Here is a 13,758-nt window from a genome sequence, read left to right on the forward strand (position 1 = left end):
CCCATACCTGAGTGGTGGGACTGACAGCAGCAGCTCAGAGAATATTAAATCTCTATTTTACTTACAGCTTTGAATGGATTCTCTCCTGTCTTATTTATTTCCCCCCTGTCTATGGGAGATAAAAGATCTACCTCGCTATGTAATCTGTATGATTCTACCATCTGGAACAATGCACTGGTTTCTCTTTTCTCTCCCGGCTGCACTCCTTCATCTGTACTGTTCGCTTCTCTTTTCCCAGCTAGGAAAATGTGAAAATAGAAAATCAACTTGCCCAAGCATGCTGGGGTTTATTTGCTTTACCCAATATTATCTGCAATGCATGCATACATTAGCAGAACTATCCTCTTGACAACCCTTTCTGTACTCCCTCCCACTCCGTGTGTTAAGAAAACACCACAGAGAGATGACAACTGTGTGTTGTGCATGTGTGTGTGCACGTACTCACCGCACACAACATACACACATACAGTAGGTGTATCTGTGATTATAAATCCCCCCCGGGGAAATAACTATTTCCAGCTCTCTTTTTTCCTGGGACCATGTCACATTTTTGCTCCTCCTCTGAGCTGCAGGTGGACAATCCTAACTATTTCAGGGCAGAAATGGAAAGCTGCCAGATCTAAACCCTCCAGGAATGGATCCTGGGTGGGCAGGGTCCTGTGTTTCTCCCATTTGTTTGCCTGCACCCTCCACCGTTAATTACTTTCTTTCTTTTGCTGACCACCCCCCCATCCCCATCCCTGTGATTGTGGATTACTGGGGCGCACACCCACAGACCAGCTCTCTCCCCCTCCTCGCCTTGCACTGAGCTGCCTCTGTTTTCCATCCCCCCTTTTGCATGCTAACTAACCTTCTCACACCAGCACACGGAGCCTTTGCAGAAGGGGGGGGAGGGGGGTGCCTGCCTATCTGCTTCGTTTTATCTCCCAGGCTGAGTGATCTGCTTGGGAAATCACTTTCCTTTCACACCCTGCACTGGCTCAGCCAGTCTCTCGCAGACATGCAGCTGGAGAGGAAGATGCTGCTCCCCCTGCCCTGCTGCTGAAGAGAGGGGCGAGCTCTTAACCCTACAGGGGGGCTCTTTGGGAAGGGAGGGGGGGTTGCCCTTTTGCGGACAATCCCACGATCTCCCCCCTCCCGGTCCTGCCAGCGTCCATCTGCCCCTCCCTACCACTAACACCCTCCCCCCCAGCGGGCTGGAGGGGCTCATGCAGCCGATAAGGTAAGCACCAGAGCCGGTGAGGTGGAGGGGAAGGATTGTGGGGGGGGAAGGCACCAACCCCTGGGGTCTGTTCCCTGCAACAGAGGGGCACCCCCGCCCAAGAAATCCCTGTGCACCTTTGCTTGCTTCCTTCTTAACCTGCTTTGGGGTTGCTACCTGGACTCTGTTTCCGGCATGATGTCCCCCCCCCTTCCCCTCCCTAATTGCTTTTTGATTTGCTTCTTAACCAGGTGCTTCTTTCTGCCTTGAGACCTGTTGAGAATCTCTGGCGTTCCGTTCCGACCCGCTGTAGAGTTTCTCACTCACATTGTCAATGCTCATTCTGTGCTTTGATTCTTTCTCTTCATTGCATGCTCTGTGTATGGAGAGAGAGAGAGAGACGAGTCCTTGTTTTTTTGTTTTTGTTTTTCTTTCCTGGTTGCCACCAGACACGCGTCCTTGTGCCAAATTAGTCCGATCTAAATGAAAAAGTGAACTTCATGGCAAAGCAAACTGATCAAAACTGAAACATTTTTTTGTAATGGGTTTTTTGCTCCCGGTGCTTAGCTCGCATCCTTATTGCAAAACACAGAAGGATCGATATGTAGATACGTTTTCCTATCTACTATGATTTAAAAATACAGAATGTTTTCAAGATCAAGCTAGTGCGTTTGACAGCTACCCGGGCGCTCAGATACCATGGGAATGAGAGCCAAAGAAGTACCGAGAGAGAGAGAGATGGATAGCTATATAGGTAGGCTAAAGCAAACATTACATTCATCTCAGAGGGCTAGATTCTGCTACCTTTACTGGTGATGAGTAATACCTTACTCAACAAAAAGTCCCACTGATTTCAGTGGGTAATAACGCATTAATCAATGTCACGATGGCAGAATATAGCCTTGAGTTAGGACATTTTAAAACCCCAACGAGGTTGCAAAACATCCTCTTTAAGTGTTGTTTTCATTCAGGGACTTGCCTGTTGTTATATGTATTCAAGGAAAGCATGTTGTGTTTGCAAGACAGGTGGTTTTTTGTTGTGGTGGTGGTTCTTGGGCAGGAGATGAAAGTTTGGTGTTGTTTTGATGTGATTCTTGATTGCTGCCTGTTGGAGTAATTGTATTGCAATTGCTCAGAGGTAGAATCAATTTCCCCAAATTGAGATTTTAATGGGAGCTTGCAAGCTGATGTTATGTCATGTGGTTTAAGGCAGCGTTGGGTTGCATTTATTTTATAAATTGGATATTTTTGCAAACTGTTTAGGGAAAACAGCGCCACCTAGCGGGAAGAAACGAGCCTCGAGCTCTATTCCCTGGAGAGCGCACATGTGCTTATTCCCTGCTCAAAAAATACAGCCTTCATCTAATTGCATCCTCTGTAGGGAGTATGACGGGCTTGGAAAATCCACAGGGATAGGGTCATTGGAATTTTTAGTAGCCTCATTTTTTGTAACGATTTATTTTCCTGGGAGATATTCAGGTAGTTTTTTAAAGTTTTTAAAAATGCATAGTGACAACATCTACTAGACTGTCCTTGGTGTTTCATAACTGAAAGCAGAAATGGCATGGCATGGTGGATCACATTTCTAGGCATCATCTTCAGGAATCCACACTAGACAACCCAAGTGGGATGGTACAGTGTTTCCACATAAAGTCAGAAGGCACCTTAAAGAGCATCTCCTGCAGGTTCCTCCTTGCTCTGTGCCCCTCCTAAACTCCTACTTTCTCCAGCCACAGTATACTAGTGATCTAGCCTTCAGAAAAATTGGTATCTCCATCCCAGCTGTTCCACAGAAAGGCCTGTTATCTTTTAATGACGAGATCTAGGAGAGGTCCTTAGACATCCTGTTTGGATGGGGAGAGGAGGATTAGACAAATATATTTGTAGGAACTCTTGCAATTTCTAGAGACCAAAGTAGATTTTAGAAGAAGCAGGAAAAGGAGAGGCAGCATTATTGTCCAATTATACTGAATTAATTTCTCTCTGTTCTGACAGAAAATCAAAACGGGGGTGAAGATCCCTTCTATGTATTTTTTGGCAGTTAGAAGTTACCCAGATTTTCAATTGAGCCCCACACGTTTCACCGAGAGCCATGAAACTTGCTCACAGACATGAGCACCTATTAGTCCAGTTGTTGATTAGAGCTTCACTCAGATGTGAAATAGATGCAATAGGAATGTTGTTTGGGATTTACTCCGGTAGGAGATGGGGATGAAGGCGGAGCTCCCTGCAGAGAACTAAATATACAGAAGAAGAATTCCAGCCGCTCTTCTAAACACTTCAGAACAAGGAGAGGTTGTATGATGTGATGTGTGAGATCCAAGCCTAGCCCCACAATATGTTGCAAACAAATTAGAGGGAGGAAGGAGTTGAATGTCACCTCTCGCATGCGGGGGGTGGTGGGGTGGTGGTGAGGTAACATTGATTGGACCAACTTTGGTAAAGTTGATTGGACCAACTTTTGTTGGTGAAAGAGACAAGCTGTTGAGCTTACACCGAGCTTACTCAGGACCTGAAGCAGAGCTCTGTGCAACCCTCGAAAGCTCGTCTCTTTCACCAACAGAAGTTGGTCCAATAAAAGATATGACCTCGCCCCCCTTGTCTCTCTAATACCCTGGGACCCACACCACTACCACTACACTGCAAACAAGTTGCCGTGACAAGCTTTATTCTATTGAAAATATCCAGCTCATTTTGCTTTCTTTTGCAGGTAGGAATGCAGGATTTCTCATACATTCCTCCTCCCTGCCTAGCTTGATCATTATCGCATTACGAATTGACAAGCCATTATATTTGCACTAGTTGTTTTGGGTGATCACTTCATGTAGCGGTCCCCAAATATCTTTACCCTCCTCATGAGGTTTTGAAAAGCTTAATTGATTTGTAGAGGGCTTTGAGATTCTTGGATGGAAGGTGCTGTATAAGAGCAAAATATCATATTTATTGGTGGTGGGATTACAAAATCTTAATAATCCAAAACTAACCCCTAACAGTGTCCCTTTAAAGAATCAGGCTACTGAGTCCAGGATTCATATAAGCAGATGTATATTTAGATTGCCCAACCACCAAAAACTCAGCTGTTGCAACGAAGAATCCTCTTTGCTCTTTGCCAAGCAACAGTCAGCCTGCATGCTTCTCTTCAAAGCCTCTTTCAGATACCATCTCCTCTGACCTACCCCATTAAGATACTGTAACTACCATGCCCAATCCACTAATGAAGCCTGCAATAGAATACCTTCCCTATTAGTTGCTATACACAGATTTTTCAGGGCAGGAAAACACGTTAGCAGAGCAGCATTTTAAGACACTTATCCAGCAGCTACAAGAGCAACGCATAGTAATATAAAGCTGCTACCTAACGTCTCAGGGTCTAAATGTTAATCAAATGGGAGTTACTGAACACATCCTCACTTTGAGAGAGACTGCCATGTAGCGATAATTAAATGTAGGGTACAGACGGTTCTTGTATAAAAAATACTGCAGTGTTCTCCATCTAATCACCATTTTGCAAACTCTAAAGGTTTGGATCCTTACTGCAAGAAAGGTACAGAGTTGCTGGCTTTTTTAAAAAAGAAGGGAATTCTCCAAAGCACAAGCATTAGCTTGATTTGCATGTTCATTTTAAAATCACTTGTCAATCTATCCCAGAGCTTCATTGATCCTTTTTCTTTCCAAAGACTCAATGCCCCCTTCCCTCCTCTTTTCCATCGGCTTTTGGAATTGATCAGGACTGTGTTGTTTAAACCAAATCCCAATACATGTTGTTAGGGCCACCGGACCTCCCGATATTAGGGACTTTGTTTTATAACTAGACCCCCTTTATTTTTCACACTTGCTATCTGGCCACCCTACATGATGTAGAAGCACCTTTCATAGTCAGATTCCTGTGGTGCGAAAGGTCAGGAAAAGCTGCTTTTTCTCTGCAGAGCAGGAGTGAAACACACCGGCCAACCTGAACACATGTAATCCCGGGAACCCTCATGCCTCAATGGCTGTTATTAGAATTATGTGTATGGCAGTAGCACCAAAAGGCCCCCCCCAGAACAGTGCCCCGTTGGGTTAGGCTCTATATGAACATATAGTAAAAAGCAGCCCCTGCCCCAAAGAGCTTAAATTTAAAACGAGAGCAACAAGTCAGCCAAACAAATAGGCAGGGAAGGTGGGGTAACAAGCAAAGCCAATCAGCAAGGGGTGGGCAGTGAGCGACTCTATGGTCACCCTGTGCCAATGGGGAGATCCTGCAAAATGGGTATGGGAGAAATATGTCTGTTTCAGAGCCGTGTGCTGTCCTCTCTAGTGTTTTGCATTGCAGATAGTCACTGTCCTTTGGGGCTGGTCGGAACATGGGATCTTCTCATATGGGAATCTTCTAGCTTTTAGGTTGGCCTTAGTCCTTCTAATCAGTTTTGAAATTGATGAATAACTTGGTTATTTTTGACTATTGCCCATCATTCATGGTATTCACATTTGGCACCAAAACCGTTCACTAGTCCAAATACTCCAGCACTCAGTGTGTTTAGAGACATGTCCATACACACATCATCTCTCTCGTCTTCATTCACCTTCATTTGGTAGCTACACATTTGGGGTTCATTCTAATCACATGGAAACACTGGGAAATTGATAAGTAAGTGCCGAAAATCTCTCATCAGTAGCTGTATAAATGTCCATGTATGCGTAATGTAGATAATACATGAATATCTGATACCAGGCTTATAAACTACAGGCTTTTACAGCCCTAGATATTAAATGGTGGATCATGAACTGAAATGATACCATGCACTGTTACAAAAGATTATATCATACTTGCTGTTTTGGGGCCCAATTCTTCACTCATTGAAGTTAATCGGAGTTTTGCCATTGGTTTAAATGGGAGCAGAATTGTGCTCTGAAAACTTTCATCCCAGGCTCTCAAAGCACTTGGCAAACATCAGTTGATTAAGTTTCCCAGCCCCTGTGAGGAGGTAACTGAGGTATAGAGCAGTGAAGTTACTGTTAAGGTGCCTAGATACTAAACTGAATGGTAAATAAAGTCATAGTGGTAGATAGATTGGTGGATAGAGGCCACAGTCAGTCAGTTTTTGTGAAAGCCAAGAAAAGTTCCCCTACTCTAACCACTAGCTACAGGCAGCAGAAAGTCTTCAAAGGCCCAGTTCTATTTCCATTGGATTCAGTGGCAGCAGAATCAGGTCCATTGGCTTCAAGGGTAGATTTGGCCCCTGTCCTTGGTATTGTAGGAGCCTCTGATTAGCTGATCCTTTTTTAATAACCAAAGAATTAGCACTGAATTCATCCAGGCTGTGAGCCTATGGAAATCAATGGAGTTACATCGGGGATACATTTGGCCCTTAGAGGGTCAGGCAACACTTAGTCCATATCTCACTCCACTGTGGCTACACAGGGTTGGAGTCTCCGGAGGGTGAGTGCTTTGCCATGGGTCATCCTGTCTTCCATGAGATACATAAACCAGAGATCCTGCCTGATTTAAATCCTACGGACGCTTTTATTCAGGAGCCAGGGTGTGTTAGCCCTAGCATCCTGTTCTAATTCCCGTTTGGATCACAATATTCTACAACCCAACAACCTCCCAGCCGCCCGCTGGATCGAGGATGCCTCTTTGCTTCCTGTACGGAGCTGTTGTACAGCGTTATTGCATTCTGCCTCACAGTGGCTGCATTTCTGTGGTGGATGAAGTGTTCCCTGTGTGTTGTTTGTAAAAAGCTTAGGGATCCTTTAGGGTGAAAGGTGCAATCTAAAATGTGCGATCCTTGTTGGCAACAGCGTTTAGGCTTTAGGAAGAACAGAAATAAGGGAGAACGCAGTCAGTATCCCCTCCCAATTCATTTCAAAGGTAGATACCCAGATTGTCTCCCTTAGGCAAAGTTCAGATCCCAAATTTTCAAACCATTTGGGGATGCTAGAGATCCAGGTCTTTGGTTCAACTCATTACAAAGGTAGAGGTCATTTGCAAAATGTGGAACTGGATCCAGAGTGGAATTTCAGAAACATCCATATTTTGGGCCTGTTTAGACCAATGTGTAGTTTTCACCAATGAAAGCGGCTGCCTTCGGTTGTGCACAAACAGCAGTCAAACGTGCAATACCTGATGCAGCTGAGCCTAAATGTGTCCGGGGAGGCGGGGAGGGAAACGGGAAGGTTGCAAACTGGAGTCAGTAGAACCTGATATTTGTTTTGTGGCAGCACAGTTTTCACTGACCTGAAGGCCGAAGCTTCATGCGGGTCCGTTTTCAATCTCTTTCCCTGCTCAGGCTGATCCTGAAGCCCTTCTGCACACAACCCTCCCGTTGACTTTAGTGCGCATCCGAGTGTGCAGGCTCCAGGATCGGAACGGCGGGATATGGTGCTGGTTCAAACTCACAGCCGACTGCCTCTCTTTTGTGAAGCAGACAAGGCCCCTCGCTCGTAACTGCGCTCTTTTGATTCCACACAGAATCACCTTCGCCTTTATTCCTAGTACAGCCCGGATAAAAATCCAGTGTTTCAGCCATAGGTGTAGTTTGACGTCTATATTTTGGGGGGCAGCTCCAGTCAGGCCAATGGCTGCACATGGGGAGGCAAATTCCATGCCTGCCCCAGGCTTGCAGTTTGGGGGGGCAATACCCCTCCCCACCCCCAACTACACATATGGTTTCAGCCCACGCAGCTGTTTGGAGTATTGGAAACCCAAAACCCCACAACCTCACACAATGGAGATATCTGATGACTTTGCTTCTCAAAGTATGTGATCTTATTGCAGCCTCTGCACTTCACCCCAGGCAGGATTTTTGGTTAAAGCTGAGGCCTGGTCTACACCAGGTCAAACTAGCTACATCACTCTGGGCAGTGAAAAATGTTGCCATCTCTGAGCTGTAGTTAGGTCGAGGTAACCCAACTGTAAACGGGGCTAGGTCGAGGGAAGAATTCTTCCGTCCACATAGCTACTGTTTTTTCAGAGAGGTGGCTTACCTGCATCGATGGAAAAACCCTTCCCATTGGCACTGCAGTGGCATGGAAAGTTAAGATGAATTAACTAAAATTGTGAAGTTAAAATACATCAAATCCCTGTGCAGATGCTGTGATTTAGAATTACAGTGGCGTTAGTTCATTGTAGTTTGAACCTGCTTCAAGGAAAGTGTTTTTGCTATAAGCAAAGGAGTAAATTTAAACAAATCGAGTTATATGGTATGATTCTCCTACGGCAGTGTTTCTCAAACTGGGGTCACTGTTTGTATAGGGAAAGCCCCTGGTGGGCTGGGCCGGTTTGTTTACCTGCCGCGTCCGCAGGTCTGGCCGATTGCGGCTCCCACTGGCCACGGTTCGCTGCTCCAGGCCAATAGGAGCTGCTGGAAGCGGTGCGGGCGAAGGGATGTACTGGCTGCCACTTCCAGCAGCTTGAGAAACACTGTCCTACATAGATATTCTTAAGAGTGGCATTCTTTGGTTTAAGTATCAGAGGGGTAGCCGTGTTAGTCTGGATCTGTAAAAGCAGCAAAGAGTCCTGTGGCACCTTATAGACTAACAGACGTATTGGAGCATGAGTTTTCGTGGATGCATCCGACAAAGTGGGTATTCACCCACGAAAGCTCATGCTCCAATACGTCTGTTAGTCTATAAGGTGCCACAGGACTCTTTGCTATTCTTTGGGTTAGCCGCCCCTTCCCAAGTGACAAAAACTAAACTGAAGAAAATCACTCTTATTGGAATAAGAGTGTCCACATGGGGGGTTACGCTGGTACAACTAGATCTGTATGACTGAGGCCTGGTCTACACTGGGGGTGGAGGGGTGCCGATGTAAGATACGCAACTTCAGCTACGGGAATAGCGTAGCTGAAGTTGACGTATCATATTTCAACTTACCTCCCCCGTCCTCACAGCGCAGGATCGACAGCCGCAGCTCCCCCATCGACTCCGCTTCCACCGCTCGCCCTGGTGGAGTTCTGGAGTCGACAGGAGTGCGTTCGGGGATCGATATATCGCGTCTAGATGAGATGCGATATATCGATCCCTGATAAATTGATCGCCAGCCGCCGATCCGGCGGGTAGTCTGGACGTACCCTATATCAGTATAATGGGTAAAACTCTCCCAGATAGATAGGGACAAGCTGAATATCAGCAACAACTTCTTGACAGTGAGATCTGTTAATCTGCAGTATAGTTATCCTATGGAAGTTCTGGAAGAGTATTTGGTTGGCTATTTAACATTGGTCTTTAGAAAACACCAGTAAATGTATGATAGGGATCGGTTGGGAGCTCGACTAAGTGACTTAATAGAGCGTTTCCATTTCTAACATCTATCAGACTAATGACATGAAGCTATGAAATGTGCTCCATGTGTGTTTCTGAGTCATATGGGCTTACTTCACTCCTGTTAATGCAGCTGTGGAAGAGCGAGCTGGGTTCTGTTGTGAAACACGTACGCCCACAGCAAACTGTCAGCTGGTTTCTGATGGCAGAATGCTCATTGCCAGTGACAAGGAGTGACAGAATCCTTTAGTGGACTGAGCACAGGGCTGGGAGCCAGAAACTCCTATGTCCTCTTTCTCTGCCATAGACTCAGTGGGTGACCTTGGCTAAGTTATGTAAGCTCTCAGGCCTAGATCCCCAATGGGATTTAGGAGCCTAAATCCCTTTGAGGAGCTGGAGCTCCAGGCCTCAGTTTCCCCCTTACTACAAGGGAGGTAATGATCCTTCCCCTTCCCTCTGGGGGCTACACCAGTTACCCTTTGTGCAGCCTTTTGAAAATCTAAGTGCTGGGTCAGTGCTCAGCGGGGTTGCCTCACTAGGTAGGCGGCAGAGGAAACCCTGCTGGATTTTCAGATCCCAGGCACTTGCTGGCAGCTAGAAAAAAGACAGTATTTTTCTGGTGACTCGCAAACCAAACTGTGAAATGGCTGGGAGCGAAATCCGGGACCCAGCACTGTCCCTTTTAGTCAGTCCCGCTGAAAGTGCAGAAGGAAGCCTGATCCGCAGCCAGGCAGCGCCTGTCCAGCCTAGCCAGTATCTGGGTGTGTTTTGTGGGTATTCACCCACGACAGCTCATGCTCCAAAACGTCTGTTAGTCTATAAAGTGCCACAGGACTCTTTGCTGTCTTTCCAGAGGGGTGTTCTGGGGGTTAGGGGTTTCTGTGGTTAGTTCTTTAGTGTAACCGGCCTCTCTCTCTCTCTCTCTCTCTCTCTCTCTGGCTCATTACTCTAGACTAGTGCATGGAATGAATTAATTCCTCCGCCTCTTTCTTTCTCCCCGCTTCAGGGCGCTGCTTGGCTGTAACAGGAGCCTGCCTGGCCCGGGAGGCGGAGACGCTGGCTCCTGACTGGAGGAGAGGAAGAGCTCAGTAGACATTGGAAGGCAGCGGGGATGATTGATGGTTTGGGCTGTTTTGTAAGGGGGAAAGGAGAGGAGAAGAAGAAGAAGAAAAAAAAAAGTCTGTGTAATTTCAGTGCAGAGGCGACGGGAGGCTGCCAGCAAGGGCTCCCTGCCCTGCGCAGCTCGCTGGGGGTCTGAGGGATTCTGTTCAGTTTCTCTCCTTCCTTTCGATTGATTTATTTTTCCCTTTTTCTTCCTCCCTCCCTCTCTCTCTGTCTCTCTCTTTTTTTTTTTTAAACTCTTCTTCCAGGGAGAGGATAGTGGTTAAAGCTCGAGCTGGATGGATGGGTATGGGGAGAGGGGCAGGATCCACAGCCCTGGGATTCTTCCAAATCCTCCCTGTCTTTCTCTGCATCTTCCCTGCAGGTAAGGAACAGCCCCTTGGGTTGAAGACTTTTCGTACAAAGCCTTTGCTGGCCGTTGCAGCGACCCCCTGTCTGGGGGCCGCTCTGGCTCTCTCCCCCTCTCGGCAGCATTCGCCACATGTTTCAAAGCTAGCGGGGCTGGGCTTTCAGCACAAACCCCCTCGTGGTTTTTTTTTTTTTTTCTTTCTTGACCTCTGATTCTGCCTCTGGCTGGTGCCTACAGAGACCTGGTCCCCCCCCAGGAGGGAGGTGATCCGAGTGGATAAATAGGGAGACGCTAATGCAATCCGAGCATTGGTATTAAGAGGCAGAACTATCTCCCCTGCTGCCGTCTCAGGCTGGCTGGGCTAGGCTTGCCGTGTTCAGTGGAAGAAGGGAAAAAGTGACCAGGGCAATATGTACTAAATGCCAGATGGTGCCCACTGCCTGGTTGCATGCGCTCAGCTGGTGTGGAACTGCAGAAGTTGGCTTCAAGTCTGAAATGTTCCTTCTGCTTTTAAAAAGCAAGGCAGTGATAAGGGACTGACTCTTGAGCTGTGATTTGGGGTTGCGGGGAGGGGGGGGTCAGGCTTAGCACTCATGCAACCTCTGGCCATCTGAAGGGATGTTTAAATACACAAAGGCATATAGACTGATGGTTACAGTCACTGCAGCTGGACACCAGCGTGATCGCATTTGTTTCAAGGGAGTTGCACTGGGATAAAACCGGCGTAAGACACCAGTGAATCCGACCCAACAGCTTGGGGATGGAAGGGGTCATCACACATGCCCTCCTTTCCCAAAACAGCCTGGCCTTGGTTGGGTTTTTAGCACTGCCTTGACTCCTCTGCTGGGCCATTGCTCACTTAGAAAACTTCACTTTTCTGGGTTTGAAGCTGTTGCTCCTGTCACAGGGGAAAAGCAAGTCAGATGGCCCCGCAAGGGTCTGATTCCCTTTCCCAAAGCCTGGCGCACCCCCCCCCCCATGACTGCTTCCCCTGTGCGCACACCTACATACACTTGCAGCTATTGCTAATCTTTCTGTTTGATAACATTTGAGGGCCACCCTCCGCCTTACCCCGGTTTGTTTGTATTGTGTCAGAAAAGGAGAGAATTTCAGAATTACAGCTGAAAACGCCATCTGTTTCCAATGAATCCCCCATAGTTTTTCACAATGTTTTTGGCAGATCTGTGCCTGCAAATTCCTTCGAGCCGTGAGTGCTTGTTTTTGTTGGGGGAGGGGAAACCAACTCCACAGAGGCAGATTTGTTCCTTCCAAAACTCTCCAGTTTCTTTACCTCTTTTTTTTTTTTCATTTGAGGGGAGGGATGGGGGGGGAGAAAAAGAAAAGCCCTAAAGTTAAATCTACTGTTTTATTTTTTATAACATTTCTCCCTTTTCTGTCGCCCATGCATTTCTTTGGCACTATCTAAATCTCTTAAGCTAAGATGTCTCTAACACATGCAATAAATAAATAAATTAACCACCTCCCTGATACAGTAAAATAAACCCCTTCGTTGAAATATTAGGATCAACATGTCCACCTAGATCTCCCTGGTCACTGGGATATTTTAACCCCAAGAAAACTGAATGCAGAGATCCACATTGTGGGGAGTTTTTGATCAGATCTGATACATGTTGCTTAAGTTCTTTACGCAGCCTTCGAGTCCAAGTGCTGGGGCTGAGTTTGCAATGCAAGAAAGAACTTGATATTAGATCTGTGTGTTTGTGTTTTGTTTTGATTTTAATTCTCCCCTCAACAGCCAAATATGTTTCAAGGAACTGGCAAAACTTGAAGTGGTAAGAGGAGTTTGGGCACCAATCTAGACCATGCTCCTCATTCATTATGCATGTCCCTCGCGCTGCATTTTAATAGGGGTCCACGCGGTAGGAGGAAGAAAAAGGGGTGTCTGCACCTGGGTATCTTCCCCCTTCACTCCATTCTGCCTCCTGCTAATTCACATCTCAGCAGCACATAGTAAAGAGGTGCCATAACCCTGATGGAGTCTTAAAAACTGCTTCTGAAAGTTATAGTCCGTTTTGAAGGGGCCGTGCTGAGTGCTGCTCCCAGCCTGTCCCGGCAGAGAGCTCAGTGCCCCACCAAGCTCTGCACTTTTTCTTGATTTTTTTGCTTTTAATGAAACATCAGGCCAGATTCAGATCTCCCGGTGCTTTGACCCTAGTGGCTTGCCCTGAGTTCCTCCTCCATGGGACCGGATTTTCCTCTCACCCCAGCATGGTTCAGGAGTAACCCCATTGTGGAGTTGCACTGGTACAAAACAGCAAGTGGGAGAATCAGACCAAATCCTGACATTTTGTATTCCCTCTTCCCTAAGCAAATCTCCTATGGAGGAGGCTAGGGGCCAGATTTCCCAAGGATCCAGGCTCAATTTGCAAGTGCTCAGCCCTCATTATTAGGGCCTTGTTTCTAAAAGTGCTCAGTATCTGGTAGCTCCTGTTTGTGGCCTTTAGGGTAACGTATGTGGCACTCAGAACCCCCTGTGCTGAGCTCTTGTTAAAATCCAGCCCAGTATTTCAGGGCCTAAATGGGAGCTGAACTGTATTGAAAATCTGGCCCTATGAGTTTTGCCTAAGAAGGACTCCTGGGTTTGTCCTCTGTACCACACTCTGTAGGAAGCTACTGTTACTTTTGGGTCTAGCTGAGAAGCCGATCCAGTTCCCCTTGATGAGGTGACCCTGATATTTGCTGTCCCCAAACTGTAATAAGCCCCTTTCTCCAAGGAGTGGGAATTAATGCCTCCAATCCATCCAGGCAGTGTGGTTTATTCCAGATAAGGATCCAGCCTATTGGAGGTTTATCAGATAGGTTGATAAATGGCTTTTGTCTC

At 46.7% G+C, this 13,758-nt stretch overlaps 1 protein-coding gene across 1 annotated transcript in view; it reads left to right on the forward strand.

Moving 5' to 3' along the window:
• Positions 1 to 999: 999 nt before the first annotated feature.
• The window catches only part of RGMA (repulsive guidance molecule BMP co-receptor a), a 35,973-nt gene continuing 23,214 nt past the window's right edge, over positions 1,000 to 13,758 (forward strand). Inside the window, exons 1-2 of the mRNA XM_039493268.1 lie at positions 1,000 to 1,222; positions 10,816 to 10,931. Of these exons, the coding sequence (XP_039349202.1) occupies positions 1,209 to 1,222; positions 10,816 to 10,931 (130 nt within the window). The 5' untranslated portion in view covers positions 1,000 to 1,208. The remainder of the gene's footprint in view (positions 1,223 to 10,815; positions 10,932 to 13,758) is intronic.

The sequence above is a fragment of the Mauremys reevesii genome, linkage group 10 (assembly GCF_016161935.1).
Source record: "Mauremys reevesii isolate NIE-2019 linkage group 10, ASM1616193v1, whole genome shotgun sequence".
Taxonomy (NCBI): domain Eukaryota; kingdom Metazoa; phylum Chordata; order Testudines; family Geoemydidae; genus Mauremys; species Mauremys reevesii.